The sequence below is a fragment of the Metopolophium dirhodum genome, chromosome 1, assembly GCF_019925205.1.
Source record: "Metopolophium dirhodum isolate CAU chromosome 1, ASM1992520v1, whole genome shotgun sequence".
In the NCBI taxonomy this organism is placed as follows: Eukaryota; Metazoa; Arthropoda; class Insecta; order Hemiptera; family Aphididae; genus Metopolophium; species Metopolophium dirhodum.
Window position 1 is genome coordinate 18,343,770 of NC_083560.1, and position 26,581 is coordinate 18,370,350.

Here is a 26,581-nt window from a genome sequence, read left to right on the forward strand (position 1 = left end):
TAATTATATAATAAACTGTGTATAATTGGCAAATAACGTGGTGAGTGAGTGGTCCACTTTATGATATGTTGTTTATTCAAGTTATTTGTATAATATATAACAGCTTTTAGTAATAGCACATAAATTGTTTGGGTGGAAATGTGGTCGATATCTCATTCGGCGGAAACGAGTATTTGTGGAAAAGGGCTAAGTGGAAAAATAAAGGTACTTACGCTTTTAGGGGAAACGTGACACGTCACTCAAAATTTGAAGGATTGCGTTTATGACGAACTAAGCATGGTCGTCTCCACAGCCTTAACGATGTCACTCGTCGAGTGAAAAAATATAATAGCAATATAATGATGTTGATCATGTTATTGTTGTTGTGCCCACGCAAACATTGGGTAGGTACTGTTGTTTTGGTGGTTTTATTGTTCGAATCCACCCTAACCGGAGATTATGGCGCCAGTGCACTTATCGCTTCATCACAAACAAAAAAAACTTTCATATTATAATAGCATTAAACACTGGAGAATAAAAATGATAATAGTAATTTTCCAAAGCCAAATTACAGGCGGACCGATTGTTTGCTAAGTGGCAAAACGTATTTATTTTATTGCACTGAAGTTTTATTTATCAAAGTTGCCTATAACTGTACGATTTCAGCCGAATGAAGTAACCATATTTTGATGAAGTTGTTGATATTCACCAATATTATTAAAAAAAGTAATTACAGTTTAAATAAAAACAACAATGCAATAATATGTGGAATAAAATATTATATAATTTCAGGATAGGTACCTACGTATTATTAATGTATAACAATAATTATAATATATTATATAAATTATGCAATAATCTTTGTTGGCTTAATCCAGAGGTATTCAAACTTTTTTATCGCGTTCCTTTGTGTGTTCACAATATATTTTTGGCTCTTAAATTGTTATGAAAAAATTATAAAAATGTGGATACAATAAGGCCAATATCGGTGATAATAACAGAACCTTTAGTACTAGAAATACAACTTTAAATAGTCACGTAATCCAAATTAAATTTTTGGTTTATTATCGTTTCCACAATCGCTTTAATAATTATAAATAATATTTGTGACCTTTATTAATTTATATTTCCACTTTTCCACTGCAAACAAAGTTTGGATATCAGTTTTACACTTTAAACCGTAAATAATTTTAACAATGTATGTACTTAGGTATACTTGTATTATCACTAGGGCTATGAATATAATTTCCTAAAAAAGTCAAATGTCAACCTTGAGTTAATCATAAATATATGTAATTTAAATCTAATTTAGTCCTGCCCTATTTTAGATTTTGGCAAAGAAACCCTTGCAGATAGTGTTATGATGTAATCCAAATTTGATTGCGGTCGTCTGTTTGCTTAAACTTGCTATTTAAGTTTAGGATCCGTAGCGATAGTATAGGTATTATTACAATAGCCAAAAATATTTGCTCAAGGCAACAGGGACAAATTTATGGGTTTATCGAGTGCTGTTGTGGCATCTCATCTATAATTTCGAGTGAAAAATATTGATTTTGATTCATAATTAGTATCTATATGTATACGGTTAAGTTCATCGAAAGTTCAATTTTTTTTTAAATAATTTAAAATCAATAAGTTATTTTTTGTTATAGATTATCAACGGTTAGGGTTGGATTGTAAATGTGTGCTAGAATAATATCGTCAGTGAGGCGATGGCAAACATCGCCTCTCGTTTTATTTATAGGTAAGTATATTAATTATACTCATACACTTAAACATACGTAAACGCACATATTATACTATCGTAAAAATAGTAAAGTAAATTGTAAAATAACGGATTTATTATTGGACAAGCTATTCCATCGTTAGATTAGTAATAAAACAAATCAACGAAAAATTATAGTTACATTTATATAATATCAATATTTTTTTTCTCCTATATTGTTGGTATTGCAAATCCATTTTTCTTGTTATTGTATCGATTTTTCAATTTTTTTAGTCAACCTTTCCTCCACCGATTGACTTTAAAATACTATCAAATACACAGGGGAACCTCGATAAGTCGACATTTAAAGGAAATAAAATTGTTTTGACTTGTGGATATTTTTGACTTACTAGTAGACTTTAAAGTTCGGTTAGGTTAGGTTGAATAAAGCAAGGGAACGGCATTTATTTCGAATTATTAAGATTTTAAACTTATCAAGGTACCAGTTTACTACAGTAATCAAAAATTGGTTTTTAGAATAATAAAACCATTAACTTTTTTTTTTGGTGAATCTTACAAGTTTTTTTTTGCCAGCCCCCAACTTTTGTCCGATTGATTCCAAAAATATGATAATTAAAAAATGTTTTGAACTAATAATTAATTAGCAAATTCAGTAGTTAATTTTTTATTTTGCTAATAATTATTAATTTTGGGATTTCACTGAATAGGTTAACAAAAAAATCTAAATTTAAAAAAAAATTTCTTGACCAGAGTTATAGTTTATAAGTTCTCGGAAATGAAAACCAAATTTTACTCTTGTATTCCTATATAACCAAAATACAGTAAAATTATATGAACAATTTTAAAAATTTAAATTTCCCATGTATGTTAAAATGTAATGCTAACTATTGAATAGAGAATTTGAGTTGAACAACTTAACGATGACCTCTGTTGAAATAGATTTGATTAAAATCGTTAAAAATAAAAAAATATTACAAAACGTTATTATAGAATCCATTTAAGTGCACTTTTAACCGTTTCAATTAACAATTGCAAAATCATTTTGAACGAACGAAATGAGAATACAGCAGGTAGAAAACAAAAATACAAACTTGCCGAAATATAATATCGTATCAATTTTAAATAAAAATTATTGAAAAAGTTCGCTCAAAATTCCGTAATCCGTAATAGACCATACTCATTGGAAAATCGAAATTATCAGAAATTACCGAGCAATCGGCTTTAAAATTAGTAGGTACATAATATGATAACAATAGTTATTGAGCTAGTTTAGGGTGGCTTTAAAAGATTATGGGAAACCAGAAACTTTATCACTTATATATTATTATAGAAAATGTAAGGAAGTTTTTTTTTTTTTAATATCGATTTGACAAATAGCGAAATCGGTGACACCGACTGCGACGGGTAATTGTAAATTCAACCGATTGTATCTATTATGTATATTAATTCACTGGTACGATTAATTAAATCCATTTAACCCATGTAAAAATGTCAATTCCACAGGTAGGTACGAACCTCTCTACTTGTGCAAAATATACGTAAACTCTTCCGATATTATTTTACGAACAATTTTATTTTTCAATAATACGTTTTGATTTTTTTACACACATTTCCTTTCCCGATTTTAATCTAATAATTACACAACTATTTTTCTGTGTGATAGGCTATAATTTTTATCGCTTAAATGTTTGGACTTTTTTTAATACATATTTTGTAATGTTGATACATTCTGTTCTGAAAAAGCATAATTCAATATTTTCACAACTACCATAATCGGCATTTTTAATTTGTTCGTTTTTATTGCATATAATACTTCCAGGTATAATATAATATAATATCGAGATTATATTAATCTGGCTTTGTTTTATTTATTTTATAATATCGGTGGGATCAACATAATCATTTACAGGATGGACGAGTTTACGTAATTAGTTTTTGCAAAGTATATTCGAATATGTATACCTGTGGATTGAGCATTGATGTAATATCCGGTCTTGAAATCGGCTACCTGTAAGCCGGCGTCGACGAAGACTTTCGATAATGTACAACGTAAACTTTAAGCCGTAAAGCGACGTGTACGTAGGTATATAAAATACGATAGATACGCACCCCTGTTTTTCGCGAGCATTATTGATCTGCCGTTACCGTGACAACCGCCCGGGTCACCTCCGGTATACAATATTATTATTATCATCATCTAAGACGCGGCCGTGACGCCCTGTAGTTCCAGGGTCTTATTATCGTTAAAGGCAGAGGCCGGTTATCTCAATTCTTGTCGAGACCATGGTATCTGCGCCGCCGCCGACCCCGGCCCAATCGCAACCCCCGGGGTGGAGCGATCGCGAGCCACCACCACCGTCACCGCAAACTCCAACCCCACCGCCACCACCGCCGCCACCACATCAGGGCCACCCGTCGGGCTGCAGAGGCCCGTCGCGCGGCCGCAACGAAATCACTTTTGATCTTGACGACAGAGCCGTCTCGCAATCGTCCGGCCGTAGTTGTAGGTAGTTGTCTCCACGGTCCTCGACGACGCGCCCTTCGCATCATCGTCCGTTTCGTTTTCAACCACCGCTTTCGCTTTCAGTCGTCGCCTGGCTACCGTAGAAGCACCTACTCCGCTCCGTCGTTTATAGTCATAACCCTCTCCGTGAAATTGTCATTAATTATCACCGCACCACCCGTAGCGACGAACACCGGTTGCGTGTAAACGGGTGGTGATTTCCGCGTCGTCGTTTCACCCCCGCGAAACTTTTCCGCTCGAATCGTACCGTGATCGTCGTTTTCCCGTCACAGCCGCCAGTAGAGCACGCACATCGCTCCGAAAATCGCGATCAATCGTAGACGGAGGATTCCGTCGGCGATCGACTGGTTGACCTTATCACCGATTTTGCATATCTCATATCCATCATCCCGAGTAGTCCGACGGTTGAGTACGTTCGCGCGCATCGGTTTCCCCGCTCCCCGACCTTTGATCGTTCGCCGATTTTGAACGGCCGGCCGTCACATCACTGTTTATGAACTAACCTAACCTACAAATTTACAGATTTCAGAAGCTCGTAGATCACCGAGCATCGACCTAGGTCGAACGGTTTTTTATTCTTTTAAAAATATTCTTCGCCGCACGCGATACGTCTTAGCAGTCTCCGTCCGATGACCACGTAAACCCTATCGGGCACATCGATCTCCGCCATCCGCCGGTGTCGGTCTGCGACCCACGGACTACCGACTCCGCTGCCACTGCGCACTGAAGATCAGGTAAGAGTAAATATCGATAATTAAATATAGATCGTGTATTATCTCAACTTTTCGACCGTTGTATTCAAATCAGTACATTATTATGATAAATATTTTAGTTCGTTATTGTAATTATATCTATTTGTGTATTTTAATTTACAGGTAAATAGTATTTTATAAAGTATGATTGATTTGATATAAATATTTTGTGTGCAGACTGCAGATACATAATTCTGTAAAATTATTAACGACCAAATAATTTTGTAACTCTCAAACACGAAAATTGAGCGTTTGTGTAGTGAAACTCCCCCCTTCCCCCCACCAATAATTTAAATTTGATTTTAACTACGTCTACGGCCGTAGTTAGTGTGCATCCATAACTAACCCATCATATTTATAACATGTGCACTAACATTTTTAAAATGCATTTGTAATTTGCACTAAATATCAAATCAATTATTCTTTGATAGTACACATTTTGATAGCATAATAGTAAAGATACTGGTATAAGTTGTTAAGTTAACTGTAAACCTAATAATAATGCATATTATTGGTCCTAACACATAATACCTATACCTCTCATTTCATTAACTTATTCACTCAGGCACTATTTTACGGTAGATACGTCAGTATTGAATTTAAAGCTAATATTCCTAATGATAATAATAATAATAATAATAATAATAATATATTATCATGTGAAAAATATTTATAATTTATGCATTTTACGACTGTGGGTAGTTAGAAATCTCAACAAACTATTATTGTTTATTATTAAGTTTATGAATTGGCTAGTATTTTCCTAAAATATAACTATTGCCGAATAACTTAAAAAGATTAATAAGAGGACAAAAAATAATTTAAATGTAAATTCTTTGCTGAATATATTCGTAAGTACATGACAACAAATCAAAATAATGTCTATCAAAATGTCTTAAATACCTATTTATATTATGTATTGCGATAGTGGCATGCTGATAATAGCAATTACCAAGGTAGATTCGATTCACCTTGGCAATGACCATAACTTTATTTCAACGGCCACGTGTAGCGCTGAGCACACAGAGTAATATTACTCTGTGGTGCAATGGGCGGCGGGCGTTGTGGGTGGGTAATCGATATGGTGAATTGGTGTAGGAGACGATATATCTTGGTTCGTGGGGCTGACTGAAAACATAGCCTCCTAAAAAGTGCTGCGTATGCGCAGTTACAATTATTTTGTGTGTGTGTGCATTTTAATGTGTACACGAGTGTACCTCAGCGAAAATAAGTTGTCTCCGTCGCGGCGCTATATGTTAGGTTATTACTAACAATTATGTATACTGTACGCGCATGTGCGTAAAGTAATTGGTGTGCTGAGCTGTTGCAGATGGAATGTGCAGCAGCGTAGCGCCCAGCGGTTCACCTGTCCCGTGTCCGGTGGGTGGCAACTTTATTTTCAATCAATTATCCGATGCAGCGTCATTTATAATTCATCCATTTTTATTCATACAACATTTTCGGAATTCAAATTTTTTTTAAATTTTTCAGATTTAAATTATTTCGATTATTTGAACTTAATAAATGATGTAATCATGAATTAAAAATTAATGCGGAACAATATTTTACATTTTTTTTTCTTAAATTTTCAAGGAAGGCATCGCCTCTTTTGCTTCCCCGCAAAAACCGCCACTTAATCCAATTAACATCTATTTATCTTGAATGTTTTACGATTTACTAACTTTCCTGATTATCAGACATTACATTGTAATCTTGGGTGGGTGAATAACTCTATATTGTTATGTATAGATGCGTTCAGTATCCGTATGTGTGTATAAACTATTAAGTGCATTGGCGACAGCGACCATCCCCGACTACAGAATATATTATAGCAATCGGCCTATAGATCGCATCCCATAATAATTTATGATCATATAAAAATAATCGTTTTAACGAAAATAAAAGAGATCTTTATCAAAAATTAAAACGATTTTAATAGAACTCTGGGATGCAGGAGGGCTTCTCGGCGTCGTCGTAACCGATTGCCCAGTACGATAACAATTATATTACGTTGTCCCTGCAGGTGAAACTATTGTGTTGGTTCGAGATCTCCAGCTACTATGATAATATGTAGTTGTTACGTCGGGCACGTAACATTTAGCATGAAGTTTTTATCTTATATCTATCAATTCAATACATGTACAAAACTAACCCCAACACCCACCCTCTTCAAAAAAAAAAAAACAATTTACAATTTTTTACATTCAAGAGTTTTTTCTCTTGGCATTATTTATCTTTGACATCGCATGCGTCAGTTAACAAATAATTTTCTTATATTTTAGTAAGAAGAATTCAACAAAAGAATAAATCATAAATAATAGTAATGACGTGGGTATCCACATAACTTATACACTTTATTTATTTATCCAGTCAGGAAAATAAACTACGTTAGCCATATTTATTGAAGTTAAACTTCAATATAGATAGTACTTAACAATATGAGTATTGCGAGTAAGTGTGGATGAAGTAAAACTTCTTTATAGAGGGTAGGTACGAAAAGAAAACCATCACGATCGGCCGTCATGACACACGCGTTTCTATAGTTTGTTTTATATAAAAAAAAAATATATCAGAAAAAAATGCTAAAAATCTGGGTTCTTCGATCAGAATCGAACCAGCAACATCAAGGTTGATACCTCATGGTATTGACCATTACGCTATCTATCTTGCCATCATGGCCGACCGTGACAGTTTTTTTTCGTAGCCTCCATTCAGTATTTTCACTTCAATAAAGTCTAATGGGCAATATCATGAGCTATCAACTACGGCGTTGCTGGGTCAATGCCGGTCGAGGAATCAGCTTTTTTGAATTTTATTTCTGATAGATATTTCACTCCGTGCGTGCATTTTCAACACGCAGCTTTTAGTATTTTAATTTTATCCAGGTATCCGTTTATTCTGCATAGTTTGTATTCGGTCTACCAATAATTTTTCACAACTGTGGTAGTGCAGATTCTTGTTACAAAACTAAATATAAATTTAGAAAATTATTAGTACTAATGATTCAATAAAAATCTCTGCTAAACTTTTATTCGCTTTTACAGTAGACTCTACAAATCTACAACCTATTTATGGACCGTAAACAGTATACTTAAAACTATACAAACGTTATTATCTTAATGGAGTTACCTAATATAATTTATAAATACATTTTTTTTTTCATAGGTTATCATCAGACAAATTCCATATTATTGGCAATTATATTTGGATCACTTATATGAAAGATACGCAATCGTTAAGTAAGTTTTTTTAAATTTTTTTAGCTTTAGACATAGGTACGGATAAATATCTGATAAAAGCCGTATAATATTGACTTATAAATATACAGTGGAACCTTATTGAAAACGAATCAGTTGGGGGCAAAAAAAATTTTTGAGGAAAATTGTTTGTACATTTTAATATGCAAGGGGTAAGATATTACTTCGAGTTATCGACAGTTCTACTTACAGACGTTTTTGAGTTATCGAGGTTCTACTGTGTATAGAAAATAATAAATTAATATTTCGATAATTAAAAAATAATCAAATTCTCCGTTAATAAGAGAATTTGATAGCCGACAGTTTTTTTTCAGGTTTTATAAACTTATTTATCTTACTATATACATAGATAAGATATCGTTAATAGATGGTAAATTTTTGTTAAAATAACGATCAATATCTAATAATACAAAGGATATAAACATTACCTATAGTTATATAGACGATTGATAGTTTAGCCTTTTTTCAGTTGATGATATTGAATAGGTAAACAAAGTGTAGTAGGTAAGTGTTTTTATGATAATTTGGGAATACCATTGTATACAATTGATTTTTTTTTGTCATTACCATTTATTAGTCACGTAAATATACAGAACAAATTTCGTTATTCACCTTTAATTTGAGGAAAAATTAATAAGACTCTTTCAGTAATTTCAAATTAAGACTTTATATGAAAATATATTTTTTTAATAGAATAATTTATTGATAATAAAACACCATCAAAAATATATTCAATTAATATTGTACATTTAAAATTAAATGTTTTTTTTTTCAGTTTTCTTAGGTGATCAAGAAATTAAATATGATTCCTAAAATACCTGCATAATTATCCAGCTCTTCCAATATTCGTATGGTCTATTCATAATTTAAGGCGTAGAACAAGATTTCGTTCAAAACGATGTAAACAATAAAACAATATATTATATTAAGTGACAAGGTGTCTAGTACCTAGTACAATGTCAAACGAGGGGTGGTCTGCTAGAAATGACGCCCTAACTGAGTTTTCATACGGAACAAACGAAAATCAGTACACTGGAATATACTTGAATCATGAATATTTAAATGACATTTCTATTATGGTATCGCCAAATAATCCAGAAAGAAACGGGGAAACTATAAACGATAACACGGGAGTAGTCCATACATTGAGTCAATTAAATCAACCACAACAAAACTCAGCAACAACACCACGTCCATTAATCCACACCGACGATTCAAATGAAACACCGCTATCGTTGAATGTAGAATGTGATGAACCAGTCGTAAAATCGTATTATAGAAACAATACTTCCCCCAGACCAATTAACATGAATAATGTCGTCAATATTCCAAACATAAGAAATAAAAGGCCATCGAACTACGGCTACCAGAATAGATATAATAATCAACCGTATCTCCCTACAAGCTTACAGCATTTGATGCCCGTGGAACAAATTGAAAGCGGACCGTTTTCTCCATATAGGATTGTAAATGCAAGCCCATCTACTTCTACTTCATTCAGACCATCGGATCGACACCAATATACTCATAATAATAATAACTCTATTCGTGTACAGGAATATCCTAGTTCACCGTACCGTTGCGAATCAGTTATAAAATATTGTCAACCGATAGAAAACAAATTTGAAACCTTCAATGCATCAAAACGCGATCCGAGGCTAATAAACCGTGATAGCAATACGTACAGGTTGGATAATTTTGAAGAATTGACACCATTAAGTTACACCAATAAAGAAACATATTTAGACGAGGACTTACGAGTAATCAACATTAAATTAAAAAACATGAACTCAAGTTACAGATTTGGTGTTGTAAATGATTTGCGTAGCGCTGATAACTTTAATATACACAACATTAGGAGCGGAAGAGACCCACGTGTTAAACATACCCAAAACGACCGGGAATCTGAAACATACATAGATTGTAATAAACATTTGAATATTTTGAATACTGAACGATACAAAAAATTAAATGTTGGAAAGATGATTGGTGTAATAGATGTAAGGAGTGACAATGAAGACGTTGTGAATGATATTGAAACTACAAGTACTTCTAATGTGGTAGAACAATATCATAAAAAGAAAAAGGAAACACTCAGGAAATCAAGGGAAGACGACCAAAAAGAATTAACAGAAACTGTAGAAAACATCATTTTAAATTTAAATGATGATATAAGTGATTTAAGATGCACAACAAGAACACTTTCAAAGAAAAATGATGGAATAAATAAAACAAATGATCTTAATGATCAAACAAAAAATAACATTAAAAAGGCAAATCAAAATATTTTAACTGTTGAAAATTCCAGTGTTGATAATACGCACAAGAATGTTGATGATATTTTTGGATCAATTGGAACCTATCAAAATTATAAACAGCTATCAGAACGATCAATAGAACTTGTTGATTTGACGTATGAGGAGAACACAGCTGATGTAAGGACTAATCAAAATGTTGACGCTGGAATGTTTACTACAAAATTAAAAGACATGTTATTAATGTCTACATTTAATAAAGAAAAATTGGAAAAATTTAACAAGTCTTCAGAAAATTCAGAAAAACTTAACACCAATAAAAATGAAACCAATGCTGAAAACATAATATTAAATGAAGATCGTTCTATTGTTGATCAGCGTAAGACATCTGAGAAAAAATCACATAAACACAAATCAAAAAAACGTAATAAATCTAAAGATAATAATAAACATTCTGAAATGTATAAAGATGGAAATTCAAGTAAAACTGATTCCGGTGTCATAACAATCGATTCTGCATTTAAAAATACCAATTCTGAACAAGCAATTAACAGCGGACAAACCTGCGATGAACAAACAAACAATGCTGGAATGTGGACAAAACTATTCAAACAGGAAAAAAAAAATGAATTGATAAGTAAGCCGAATTTGATGGTTCAACGTGGAAATCAAACTCCTAATATTAACAAGAAATTTATGAAAAACGCATGTGATATTATTGAAAATATCCAAAATGAAATATTCAATTTAGTAGAAAGTATTAACAGCGAAACCTATGTAGGAGTGCAGCCGAATCCAAATACTTCTACTGAAAGTGCAATATCAGTAACGGACGTAGGTGAAAAAACATACTACGCCCACGATCAAATATCAATCAGAGTGCAAGATCCATATGAAACAACTGAATCTAACTTTCCTAACATAAATCACAGATCGTCGATAAATTTAAAAAAAATCGTTACCGGTGGACGAGGAACTAATGAAAATTCGCTCAAATCAAATACCGTTCAATCATTACCAAACCCTGAACGTAAGTAAAAAACAGTGATAACACTTTATTTTTCCTAGTCAATAACTCATTTCCAATAATTCTTGTTTTTGTAAATATCGTTACTCTTTTTATTTTTTAAATTTTTTTTTTTATTTTTTTTAAAAATTTTGTGTATGTGTACACGTTTAGTAGTCGAAATACTGCTTCGATTTTTAAATTCAGTATCTTGTTCGATGGGAAAATGAATCTAGTTGGTAGTTTTGGAAGGTCGAAATTTAAAATTCCCAATAGTTTTCAAAAGCGCCCGGAAAAACAAAATAAAAATTAAGGAAAAACGGGAATTTTTACGCAAAATTGGTTTTTGACAATATCGATTTTGGCTTTTGCTGTAACTCAAAAACAAATGATCGTAAATCCATGAATTTTTCAATGAATGTTTATATTAGCATTTTCTATACACCATAACATTTTCCAAATATTTTGACTTATTTTGAGCTGTTTACGAATATACTTAGTTTCCAACTTTTTTATGTTTTTTTTCTATGAATGTCAATAAAACTTTATTTGTTAAGTAAAAAGCTTCACAATTAAAAACAAAGCTTCTGTTATGTTGTAACAATTATATTTGAAAAATATTAAAATTCCTTAGTCACAGTTTTTTTTTATAAGCATTTTAAGTTCAAAAATTGACAAAATATGGAAAAATCACACAAATTAGCTAATTATTTTCAATTGAGAATTCATAAAAATGTTCTTTTTAAATCTAAGATTTGAAAATGTAGTACAAGATTATCCATAAGTTTGTCTACCTTTATCAAGAAAAAAAATATCTACAAGAAAGTCAAGTTAAACTTTTATGAGCGTTTGAAAATCATATTTTTACAACATTTGATATTCACTCGATTTCTCATGTAACAATATTCTTATTTTGCGTTTTTGCGGTTTTGCGTTATTTTTTGTTCAATGAAATTCTATAAATTACGTTTTGCGATATTTTTCGTTTAATGATATTCTATAAATTACGTTTTTCTTTAATATGTTTTGTTTAATGATATATAATATATTATTTTGTTAATCATTATGTTTTGTTTCGTGGCATTTAATTATTTTTGATTACCGCTTTCCGTTGTAATTACGTTTACAAATTTCAATCGTTTTTTTTCAAACATAACGTTATTATAACGTTTGCAAGCCTATTGGTTTAATTAATTATAAAATTTTGTTTGACGGCAAAAAACTAGTAGGTATACCGTATTTCAGATACTTTGTCAAAAATTCCAATTTTAATATCAGATACTTGTAACTTGTAATATTACTTAAGTATATATTTTGTATAATTTATAAGTTAGAACCTTAAATACCTACACTGATATAATTAGGTAGCATCGGCGTAATTAGGGGGGCTAGGGGGGCTTAGCCCTCCTATATTAGTATTTAGCCCCCCTAAAAGGTTTTACTTTTCAGCCCCTCCTTATAGGCTCGTAGTTAAAACCTAAATCCTTACTGAGAAAAAAAATTGTTTAAAATAATTAATATGTAATAATTATAATATTATAATAATATAATATATAATATAATATAAGTGGATGTACCAAGTACGAATTTATCGTATATGGGTCATAGTTTTCGCGGAAGAAATTTGCGGGGAATTATTGATTCCGCCGGCTATTAATTCCGCCCGCTACTGTTTATAAAATCTACATTTAATATTTGATAATTTAAAAAATAAAAATTTGTGATAATAACTTAAGGTAGGTCTCGAACTCTCGACCAACCTTAATTTAAGTATTAATTTTTATTTTCTTAAGCCAAAGTCTTGTTTATGAATGTTATTTGGCCCTAAATTGTATACAATTATATAATAAATTCTATGTAGGTATAAAATGAAAATGTATAAATGTAAATCATTTTTTTCTAATTAATATTATGTTTATAATATTTTAAAATGTATAATGTAAATTGAATAAAATTATAATAATAATATATAAATATAAAATAAAAATATAGGTATAAATCAAACTACTTTTGATAATATTTGGGCACATGTTTTAAATAAGTGAACCTAGAAATTTTATTATCGTTCAAATCATTTGATAAATTTTTAATACTTTGTTTTTTTTTGTTAAAAGCACTATTTTTGCTATTTGTCTCGATGTTTATTCCGTTTATATGTATGTAAGTGTCAGTTTGTATTTTTTTATTTAAAACATGGGTGAATATGAAAATGTTGGGGTGAGCTTTTGTGAATTGTGAATTTAATTTTGAGTGGAAAAACTCACAGCTATTTGTAGTACGTTCTGATGTTATTTCTCTCGATGCCCAAATACGTGGATTGAATTTTGCACCTTCATCAATATAATATTCAACTAAATAATCGCAGAACTTAATTATTATCCTTTCATCATCTGGAGAAACTGACATCAAATCTGTCGTAAAGCAATCGCTTACTTCTTCTGGATTTAGTAATGGTAAGCCAAATACCCATTTTAGCCAATTACCTATTTCACTTGATGCGTCTTTATATTCTTTTGATAAGCCTAAAAAATAAAAATTATAAATTAATTAATATTAATAATACATAATACGACAATAATAGTATTGTATGTGTATTTGAATTTATATGTTTACCAAGACTTTGAATTCGTTTCCACCAATTTTGTGTTAAATGAAATCTGCAACCAACCATTCTTATTTCTGGCCATATTGTTTTTGCACCAATATGTATAGCTTCTTCAAAATCGGAAACTATTTTCGATGGAGTGAATAATAAATTTATTTCCGAACATTTTTCAACCACATATCCGAACGATAGTGCATATGTGTCTTTACATTTGTCTGGTAGTAAGAAGTACACGAGTGGAATATAATGTCCGTTCTTGAAGATGTGTATAGTAAAAAGCTGAAGAAAATATTTTGGACAGTAGGTAAAAGTACCATCCACAAATATTTTGTCTACTGAACATAGAAGTTTTAAATTCGTTTCTGTTGAAAAACATATAATTTTGTTCACTGAACCGACAACAAGAATAAAGTTTTCGTCCTGGACAGTTTTAATTTGACGCTCGCTCATTACGTTGATTACTTCTATAATATTTGTTGGGAGTTTCGGATATGACGAGCTACGAGAACGGTATAAACATTGATAAATATTATTGATATCTGTACCTGTAAACGTTTGTGTTAGTTCTGGATTAGTTAAAATGCCTCTATTTATGACTTTTGAAGGCCTTTCCAATTCGTCTTCCGATTTTCGTTTGAGTCCATTAGAAAATGATTTTTTTGTTATACTTGATTCAGTTTCTTGGTGATGGTTGACATTATGTGTACTTTCATTTTTTTAAATGTTCTTAACTGCTTGATCTAAATATATTTTCGCAGTACACTTTTTATGTATGCACTGCCATTTAAAAGCATCCAAATATTTCATGTAATCTTTTTTATAATATTTACTATTATTATACAAAATCAAATAATTTTTTCGTTCACTTGATATAATAGTAAAGTTCATTGTAATTAAAAATGTAACAAATTGTAATTAAGATCCTAATACAAATGTGCGAGTGTGTGACACTTTATACTCGTGGAGCAATTTCGTTAACTAGATCGATACTGTCGATACTGATCAGCAACTATGCGAGAAGTAACAAGGGAAGTCCATATTTTAACAAGCGGAACCGAGCCAACATAAATATACTATTATTATAGTCTTATATTTTATCTTAAAGATAAGATTTCAGTTAGAGTCATAGGTAGGTAATCAGTATAATAAATACGTAGCTTAATACGTTATAGCAATAGGTACGGTTTGAAATAAAATGTATTACTCGTGCGCTACACGCATAATATTATAAGAAACCTGATGGTTGTAAAAACGTTAATTTGGCACAATATCAAAAATAGATTTATAGATTTATAAAATTTATAAATTCACTTATTAACTGTTTCCAAATATTACCAAAAGTAGTTATACACTTTAATTTTGAACTATACAATTTAGACTATATACAATTAACAATATATGTATATTCACATACACATATTAATTAAATACTAATATTTATATTGTCCAAATTATACCAAATAGAATATACATTTTAAAATACATATACAAAGGGGGGGGGGGGGGATGAATAATGTCCGGCGGAATCAATGTGTAAATATTGTAAACGGTAGCCGGCGGAATTAATAGCCGGCGGAATCGATATGTAGATATTATAAACAGTAGCCGGCGGAATCGATATGCGCCCAAATGTGCGTGTTGTGCATAGCTTATCTGCTTATTACATATTAGCTTCAAGCTTATATAACGCCCCTATGGCCCATTATAATATTATATATTATTTTATTATATTTCAATAGGTACCCTTATTGGCGTACCTACCTATTCTTATAATAGTTATATTAGTTGCATCGTACTGTGTGATCAAAAATAAAAATTCTCATTAGTTTTCAAAAGCACCGGGAAAAACTAAAATAAATTAAGGAAAAACGGTAATTTTTACGCAAAATCGATAATGGCTGTAGAATGAAGTACACGAAATTTTCACTGAATATACCTTACCATTGTATTAGCATTTTTCTTACACGATACAATTTTCAAAATGTTTAACTTGTTTTGAGCTGTTTACGGATATTTTTAGTTTTCAATTTTTTCTATAAATATTAATAAAATGTTGTTAGTTAAAAACATAATACAAGGCTCCTATTATATTGTTACAATTGCAGTTGAAAAATATTAAAAATACATAAGTCACAATTTTTTTTTTTATAAGCATTTAAAGTTTGTATTTTGACACAATACGTAAAAATGACGAAAATGAGAAAATTTTGTGACTATTAAATTTCAGTGACGCTAATTAGGGGGGTGTGGGGGCTTTGCCTTCGACGGCTTATTTACACTTTCGTTTTCTAGGACTCTAGCCCCTGTAACTAATCAATCCTAGTTACGCCCATGATTTAAAAAACGTATGACTGTAGATACTTGAAAATTTCACTGAATGTTTGTATTAGTATTTTCTACAATTGATTTGACTCTCTTTGAGCTGTTTACGGACAATTTCAAATTTAAATTGTTTTATTTTTTTTCTATATAAATCAAAAACATATTATTTGTTGGGTGAAAAAGCATGAAAATGCAATACAAGACTCCTGATATAGGTATTGTTAAAATAGCAGTTTGAAATTATTAAAAATACATAGGCACAATTTTTTTTTTATAAGCATTCAAAGTTCGATATTTGACAAAATGTATCAAATTTAAAATTTAATAATTATTTTGTAGTTAAAAGTTTAACATTTTATAAACTTTTAAAGTTAAGGATTGAAAATTTAAAACAAGATTCCACGTAAATAGGTTATATATAAATTACTTTATTCACAATAATATCATCAAATATACTTGGTAATATCATAGGCTGACCGATCGTTTTCGCTAATAATCGTTTTTCTTATACAACGATATTATATCATTGATTTCAAATTTAACACCATCCATTACAGTGACCCACTTGTAACCTACTGTACAGTAGAGCATCTTCCACTTACCCACCTTTTTTTTTTTAATTCTCATATTTGAATATGTAATACAAAATTACTAAAAAGTTTGTTTACTTTTATCGAAAAAAAAATGTCCACAAGCAAATCGAATTAAATTTTTTTGAGCCTTTGAAATTCATATTTTTTTAAGATTGGATATGAACTCAATTTTTCAATTAGTTATTTTGTTCTTATTCAAAAAAAAAACATTTGTAGATACATGAAAATTTTACTGAATGTTTATATTTTTATTTTCTATACACCATACAATTTTGAAAATATTTTGACTCTTTTTGAGCTGTTTACGGACATTGTCAGTTTTCAATTTTTTTAGGTTTTTTATAAGCATTAAATTTTAAAGTTTAAAATTTTACAAAATTTTATAATTATTTTATAGTTAAAAATGTATTAAATGTTCAACTTTAATATCTAATATGATTGAACATTTTAATCAAGGTTCCACGTAAATAGGTTATATATAAATAACTTTCTTCGCAATAATATCATCAGATATACATAGTAATATTATAGGCTGACTGACCATCTTCGCTCAGAATCGTTTTTCTTATACAATTATATTATATCATTGAATTCAAATTTAACATCATCCATTACAGTGACTCACTTGTAACCTACTGTACAGCAGAGCGACTTCCACTTACCCACCTTATTGATACTGAATTTAGTAATTATAAAGTCGCGGTTTTTTTTTCGACTTTTTTTCTCTATGACTATATCAGCTAATACATTTTTGCAAATCGTATTCTAATATAGAACATATTACTCAGTTAAAATACAAATTTTGTTAACAAATCCAAATTTTTATTTCTGTTTGCGATTAAAAATTTTTAAAACTCGAATTTTATAAAAACCAGAGAAGAACCTCAATATTCCCATTTTCAAGTTCATACGTTTCGTCATTTTATGAAAAAGTAAGCGAATGCAGTAAAGCTATATTATACTTTTAATTTATATTTTGCTAGACAGATGGAACCCCTGTTATATTTTTGCCATCCAGATTTCCGACTTTTCCTATGCAGTTTCCTAAAAAATATTTTTTATACAACGATTGTCCTGTCAATTACGAATACCACAAAAAATCAGATAAAACGCGCCTAACTCAAAATAGCGATGTTGGAAAAAAATTCCAAGTTTTAACCTTATGTTACTCATGTTTTATTGCAAGTTAAAATAAAAACCAAATTTACGAATCGACTGTCATACGTTTTTTTAATTAATAAATATGGCTTTGAACGAAGAAACAGATTTTAAACAAATGTGTTGGAAAACATTTTGCTTTTGCCTAGGATAAACAACGCGTGGATCACATTCTGTAAATTGTTTAGTACTTGCTAATTCACTAAAATTATTTGGTTTTGGGTTTTTGGTTACTTAGAAGATGAATTCGGCAAGGATGTAGAAGAACAAATTATTGAGTGTCCTTCTGAAAACATGTCTAACAGAAATTCTACAATACATTATGCTGCAAGTGACTTTAATTGCGAATCAAATGAAGGTAGGTATATAATATTAACAATTATTAGGTCCCAGATGTTGATGACCTAAAAACCTATAAAAATGGCCTAAAAATGTAATTAGGCCATCAAAAAAATAAAAAAATGAACCCCCTAAAAAAATATCCTACATTTCGTATTGTATGTTAATGGTTAAATACTAAAAATAAATGCTAGTAAAACTGCTAAAAATAATAACATTATTGATTGATTTTTTATTCAAAAAATAAAATTTATAAACTATAAACTTACGTGATTTTTAATCTGAAAACTATGTTTCAACTAGAAAACAATTTAGTAATAGATTTGGTTTTAAGCATTTTTCGTAACTTGTACCTAGGGGAAATAATATTAAATAAGTTTAAGGGTAATATTCATACGTATTTATTAATTATTGTTATCGTCGTAATCAGATATTATTAAAAATAATTAAGTTGTGGTTTTTTTTTGACTTGTTGAAAATATAAAAATATAACAATGAGTCAATGACTAATAATTATTAACTCGATATTGTTCCTTCGATTGTTGAAATAAAAAAGTTAAAATGATCTAAAACTTAAAAAATGCTAAATGGAAATAAGTTATAGAGAATCATATGTTAATGAACATATTATTTTAAGTTAGAAAAACATCGTTTCTATAATGTACCAAAATACCTTGGTTCATGTGAATATCATCAACATCCGGGTCGCAATCATTATTTACACATTGATATTGTATAACTGGAATTGATTAATAATAAAACATTGTGTTATAGCGAGTTTTGAAAATGTTGACGACGAACAAAATTGTTCATATTATACTGAATATCAAAGCACTGGTACAAACGAAACAGATATAATATATGAATCCCACGAAGACGCCTCCCAATCACAGACAGTTGATTGCATGTTTGATAACTCACCATCTGTAGGTGAGTTAAATATAAACTAATTTAATATTAAATTAAGGGTATTGTAAACGAATTATAACATAATAATATAATAAACGACATTTAGTCCATCATAACGACCATACTTTCAAAGCAACGAAATGTCTCAAAAACAGATCTGAATTTTTCAAGAACTTTATTCGTCTCACTTTTTAAGGTCATGTACGAAGCGATGAATTTATTAATTTTACAATTGTTATGCAAGGTTCCTCATAAGTCGTTAATATTATTATTAATTGAAAATTTCGAAAATACTTGTTAGTTTTCTTAAGAAGCGTTTTAAGTACAAATTTTAAGGTTCCATATTATTATAATTCCATATAAGAATAATAATTTATCATCACACGATTATTGTTTTTATGTTATTATTCACAAGTATAAATCGCGAAAATTCGACACTACTTATTTACTTAAATCATACTTAAATCATTGCACATACTCAATACAATTTTTAAAATATTTAGACTATTCAATCGGTTGTAATATAAAACTATCGAATTTTTTGACCAATCAATTAAATCCTTAAAAATTACATAATTATATTCTGACTGATTAAAACTAGACCACCAATTTTTCAACTCATTTCTCTTGCTTAGTTTATCCAAAAATATTTAAGTTAAAAGTTACTTTTATTTTTTTTAACACGCACAAGTTACAATTTAAGTACAAAACATTTTTTACAATGCAATTTAGTTGATTTTAGTTGTACTCGGCCATTTAGAAGTATATATTGAAAGAAATAAAAGAAAAGGTAGGCTAATTTCTAGATAGAACCCTACTGTTCTGTTCTATATGGAAGTCAATTATTATGTAGGTTAAGGTTTTAAAAGAAACGGCAGCAATGTTTTATTAAACTGGGTCATCTGGTAATGTGTTTGAGTCTGTAATTTTCCGTTGAAATGTATAATTATTAAACATTGTTTTGATCCCAATTCAAGTCCAAAAATAGTTTATCAACCAATTTCACCGTCTACAATTTACATTAATAACATATTATTATAACATTGTAAATAATATTTCTGTTTATTTTATTTTTTTAATAATATATCTTTTTTTTCTTTTTCTTTCATTAATAGTCTTAAATATTCACTCCCAACTTTATAGGATAAGACACCCTTGACATACACTTCAATGTAGGTGTCTGTCACCGGCCATATCTTAATTATTCACTAATGAAACCTAGTGATCCACTCACCACTCTCATCGTTTCCTTTTCATACACATCCTCCACTACTTTCAAATACACCCTTGGTAGGTATTCTTTACCTTATTAACTCATAATTCTATCATATGCGGCATAAGGCTGGGCATCAACGAGTTAAAAGTTGAAATTAAGTTAATTTTAACTCGTTACTTTTTTATCAAATTAACTTTTAACTTAATAAGTCACTTTTTTCAAGATTAACGCATTGACTTCAAGTTAATTTTATTTCAAAAGTATCTAAATTAAGTTAATTTTCGTCCGAAGAATAATGACAATTTTTGAATGAGGTTTTTACTTTGATGTATCATTTTAAATTCCCCCAGTAATTTTCTTGGGCGTAAAGAAAAACTATCTAATAAACTATATTACGTGTCTGGAATTTTTTATTTAAATAAATTAGTAAATTTTAACTTTTCACTAAATTAAGTTACTTTTTTTCAAAGTTAACTTTTAACTTAACGAGTTAACGAAAAATTTACGAGTGACTTTTAACTTAACTTAAGTTTATTATTTTAGAATAACTTAACTTAACGAGTTAAAAATATTGTTAACTAGCCCAGCCTTGTATATGCCTTCTCAAATTCTTTAAACACCATACACAAACATATTTTTTCTCCGTTTATTTCTCCAGAATCTGCCTCATGCAGAATATCAGTCCTATCTAGTATAAACCCAAACTGATGACTTAAAAATAGTAGTCTTATTACTTACTCCGATTTCAATAATCTTAACCAAATCTTCATACTATAGCTCCTGCTGATTCCACCATCAGTGTTCAGATTAGATAAGTACTTTTTATCTAGATAAAGATAAAGATAAATTCTTTTTTATCTAGATAAAATAAGGGATACAATTATTTTTTAAATGGTTTTAAATTTAGGTATTTTTTAGTTGGGCACTAGGAATATAATAATAATGATATAAATAAAAATAATTACATTAGTTATAAACCATAAACTTTATTTGAGAATCTGTATTCTGTATAAATATTTAAAAATGCGTTTGTACAATTTCACGATTTTTATCAATAAAAAATGTATCTAGATGAATTTATTTAGATTAGTAAAAAAATTATCTAAGATGAACGTTTCGATACTTCGTTACTATTTATCTAGATAAGATAAAAGATATACAAATGACTATATAGATAAGTCCAAACACTGTCCACCATACAGGGATTTTTAACAATTAGTGAAATAAAACAATAATATATATTTTAAACCTACCTATGTGCCATGTGGTTATATTAGAAAACAAAATTATCATGATTCATGACTATACAATTAATTAACTATATAATAAATTAGTACCTGCATATTGTAATTAAAATAATTTAACTTGCTATGTTTCAAGTTACTTTTTAAAAACTAGATATACAACTGAACTTAACATCTCGTTAATAAAAACTCGTTAATATTCAGGATTAGTTAAATCATAGTTTAGTTCTCTATAGTATTCGTCAACAATTTATTTTTTCGTTAATTCGTCGTTGATACTCACTACACTTCTCTTATTCCTATTATAGATGCTTATTAAACGTTCCATCCTTTTGTTTTAAATACCTTGACGTACAATTAATTATTTTAAAAATAAACCAACTAGGTAATTGAATGATGAGATTAGCCAATGTTGACACCACAATAATCGTATTTTAATCTTATCATAATAATAATGTAACTTCTATTACCATTATACTTAACCCTTGTCTATTATAGTTAAGAATATTAAAAAATCGATTGTTTTATTTTCATTTTAAATCCTTTTTAGTTATTAAATTATGATCTCGTGACGTTAGGTACACCATTATCGTGGATTCATTTTTCCAGTTTCACATAAGTATGGTTAAAATTAACTGATATAACTGAGTAAGTAAAATTATTAATTAAGGAGAAATAACTATGCATGTTTAAAACGATTGAATGCAGCTTTAGGTGGTCAATGAGAATGAATTAAATATAATAAGCTTTAATACTTTTATAAAATTATTATTTAATTTAAAATTAACTACGTAATAAATAATTATTTATACAACAGATTTATTAAAATTGATATTCAGTAGGTAGGCAATTAATTGTACTAAATTAGATTTAAAAGAATTATTAGAATACACGTACAACTTTATGCATATTTTTAGGCCTATAGATGCATATCAGCGGTTCCCAACCCGGGGGTTACCCAAGGGGTAAAACACGATTTTTTAGGAGTAAAGATTAAACTATTTTTTTACGATTCAAAAAGTAATTTTGTTATAATAGAATTGTTGTTAATAGTTTTGGGGGTTACTTTATCTTATGTCCAAATGACTCTGATGATTGTATTTAATTTATTTTTGTCAACTTTTTTTTCGGAGCGAGGGATATTTGTTAATATCTAACCTGATTTATGGGTAATAGTCTCCAAAAGGTTGGGAACAGCTGTTGTATACCTTAGGTACAATCATTTTTGCTTTTTGATAGTAAAATTATACGTAGCCATTTTGTATACACTGATTATTAAAAAAGCTCCAAGGTAAATAGTATTTCATGAAATGTATTAAGACATTGAGATTTATCTGGGACTTAACGATTTTTTTTTTAGTTAAATTATAAGTCATATAATCTTTATCAAGATAAGGTGATATATAAGTATTATTTATCTGGATACGTCTCTAAACTGAAGTCTTTTGATATCTAAACGGGATTATATAGATTTTTTAATAGAGGAGTAATATTGAAAATTTAAAAACACTTTTACTTTTATTAGATCGTGGATACAACTCTGCATTGGATTTAGAAAAAGAAGTACCACCGTATATTAAATTATCTGATCAAATTTTAAACGAAAATTCTATATCATGTGATGGAAATGATTTCAATTACAATATGAGTCTAATCAAACTGGGTATGTAATGTTAAAATATTAATAACGTCAATAAAAATTATTTAAATAAACATGATTTAATATTTTAAGAACATTTCGAAGTTTCAAATTACGAAGAAAAATTTGCTATTGATATGGAAGGCACTGATACATATGAAACAGGATACAGAACTGAAACGCTTGAGGATGACACCCAATCACCGAGATATACTTTCATCGACGACGAGCAACCAGATGGTGAGTTAAGAAGCTTACAAGTAAATATACATAAGTCGCTCGTTTATACTGTAGTGAACAATTCAACGAAAGCTTTTTACTTTAATTATTATTTTTGGTATACTTAAGCAACATATTATGTCTGATTTTCGAAATAGCATTATCCGCATTGTGTCATAACTCATCAGTGTGACAGTGCGATGTGATTGTCTAATGAATTTTGATTGGTGCCTAAATAAATTATACCATTGTTTGTATACACTTGTAAATCCACACTAAACAATACCGGAGATGCACAAAATAATGAGCTCTGTTTTTCAAATCCATCGCAGTTTTTTCCAACGACTTTTGCCCTTAGATGGTCTGAGTCAGGGACTGGAACCTTTATGATTCTATCGGTTTGGGTTTAGGTTTTGGTTCTCAAAAATACAAAATTGATGTTCCGGTTCTGGTTTCAGTTTTCAAAAATATCAAATTTCCGTTTCGGTTTCGGTTAATACCGGTTTTAACCATTTATATTTTGACCTTTCCTTTTTGTTTTATTTTTATCAATTAAGTACTGTATAAAAAAATTAACATATTAAGAACCTAGAAGTAAGTTAAGTTATTAATTTATTTTGTTTTTAATTTTATTATATTTTACTATTACAGTCTATTTCATTTTAATATCAAAAAATATTCACCTCAAATCATTTAAAGTTAAAAATGTATATCATTTGAATCTAACTTAAATGGAAATACTGTATAAGCACTATAGTCTATAATTTAGTTTTGGGTTAGAAAAAAATTAAGTACGCTAGCGTTCTATAAACAAATTAACTTTTTGTTATTGGTACATTTTAACTTAACTTAACTGAGTTAAAAAAAAATCATTAACTTGCCCAGCCTTGTCTCTATTTAATGACAGCTTTTAATTTTAATTAAGTGTACCTATTTCAGAGTTTAGGTAATATAATATCATTAACACTAAAACTATAAAAGATATACTATTTTATTCAATAATTTACTGACTGTTTATGGAAGTTTCACTATTTCACGAATTCTAAACACTATAAGATTTTTGAAAAAGACATTACTGGCATATAATACGTATATTGTATATGAATAGCAAAACCAAATTGTAATATATTTAAAACATAACTAGGTATCCACTATACCTACCTGTTTTATCTGTTAATAATATTTAAATTTCAAACTAATAGACGATACCCACATTAGGTATTTAATATTATAATTGCAGCTCTGCAGGCATATTAGTTAGGGAACTATTATAAGACAACTTACTCTGAAACACTTATAAACGTACAAACTGTTATTATTTTTAGAAATTCTACATTAGTTGTTGTAAATTGTGATTCGCGATTCAATAATAATTGAACGCAGGTAGGTACCGGGCTTGTTATAGATTACATAGAAATTAGAATTTGGATTTTTGGAATTCGTTTTATGACAATTTTGTTGTACGCATAATAATATTATTATTTCTTAGTGTTGATAAACTTTTATAGATCTGTGATTTTATAATTCTAAGTTATTACTAATTAGTAGTAATAACTAACTTTATAATTATATTATGCCTACTACTATAAATAAATATCTATTGGATTTTGGAACCGAAAAAAACCAAATAACCTCTACATCAAAATATAGGTTCCGGTCCGGTTGCGGTCCCAAGATTTTAAAAAAAGTTTCGGTCCAAAACCTTTCAATTTCGGTGCAGTTCCTGGTCTGAGTTTCATGATATTTAAACCAATAGAGTCTTTTCCCCTACAATTATTGCCGCTGAGTCCGTCTCATTTCAACCAAAAATGCACGTTCAAACTCTTGCAGTGTTGTCAATGTAAAAACACGCTTGTTGTCACGGTTTTTACTATAGTTGACGGTATAATTTTGAAAAATATATGATACGGTTATCATTATCACATAGCAACAACATGATAATATGATTGTAAGTTAAATCCAAATTATTACCTATTTAATAAGATCTTTATACGACTGAGAATCTACTCAGTAGGAAGACGTATAATACAATATAAAGTTCTGTTGAGCTTTATGTAAGCAGTACCTATCTGTCATGTACAATACAATTAAAAATTAACATAAAGATCTTTACCCTAGGTCGACCTAGGTACATTCAATATTAATTTAGAAACAATATCGAAACTATTTTAGTCCTGTTTTGAATTTTTCATATAGACCACTTTATAATAAGCTAGCCGCTTAGATTTATTCACTTAAATATTGTTTTATCAGTTCATAACGTCGAATTTGGAGTGGACAATGAAGAACCTGTAGATCCATTTCTTGACTGCATTGTTGAAGAAAATTCTGAAACACGTGACGCGAATGAATCAAATATAGGTACCACAAACATCATATTACGGTGACGTCGTTGAAACGAAATCCACTGATAATACATTAACTGTTTTTAGAAGTTCTGAACACCGAACTAAATGTGCCCTCCGTGGAAAACGAAGACACTGAGGTATACGAAATTATCGACAACGTATGGTCCGCTGACGAACCGCCCACTGACGTACAACCTGTCGGTGAGTTAAAAATCGAGACAGAATTTAAAAATGAATATCGTAATCAATCTTTAGCGGAGCCTTCAACGATTTTATTGTTACCTTACATATTTTATATACCTATATGTTATTTCCACCATCGGTAGCTGACAATACAATTTTTTTAAAACAATGGTTTTTGCTGAAAAGTTCCTGTCCCCGGCAGCATAGTATTATTATAATTCTTCTTGATTTCAATGTTAATATTTATCACCCGTTTTCAAATGAAAAAAGTTTAAATCGATACTATTACGTGTAACAATGTAACGCA

The 26,581-nt window shown here is 29.6% G+C and overlaps 1 protein-coding gene across 1 annotated transcript in view; it reads left to right on the forward strand.

Annotated features, from left to right (window-relative positions):
• Positions 1-9,194: 9,194 nt before the first annotated feature.
• LOC132933613 (uncharacterized) overlaps positions 9,195-26,581 on the forward strand; it is a 35,361-nt gene continuing 17,974 nt past the window's right edge. Inside the window, exons 1-7 of the mRNA XM_060999884.1 lie at positions 9,195-11,523; positions 18,416-18,535; positions 19,291-19,446; positions 23,411-23,548; positions 23,618-23,764; positions 25,997-26,104; positions 26,176-26,292. Of these exons, the coding sequence (XP_060855867.1) occupies positions 9,195-11,523; positions 18,416-18,535; positions 19,291-19,446; positions 23,411-23,548; positions 23,618-23,764; positions 25,997-26,104; positions 26,176-26,292 (3,115 nt within the window). The remainder of the gene's footprint in view (positions 11,524-18,415; positions 18,536-19,290; positions 19,447-23,410; positions 23,549-23,617; positions 23,765-25,996; positions 26,105-26,175; positions 26,293-26,581) is intronic.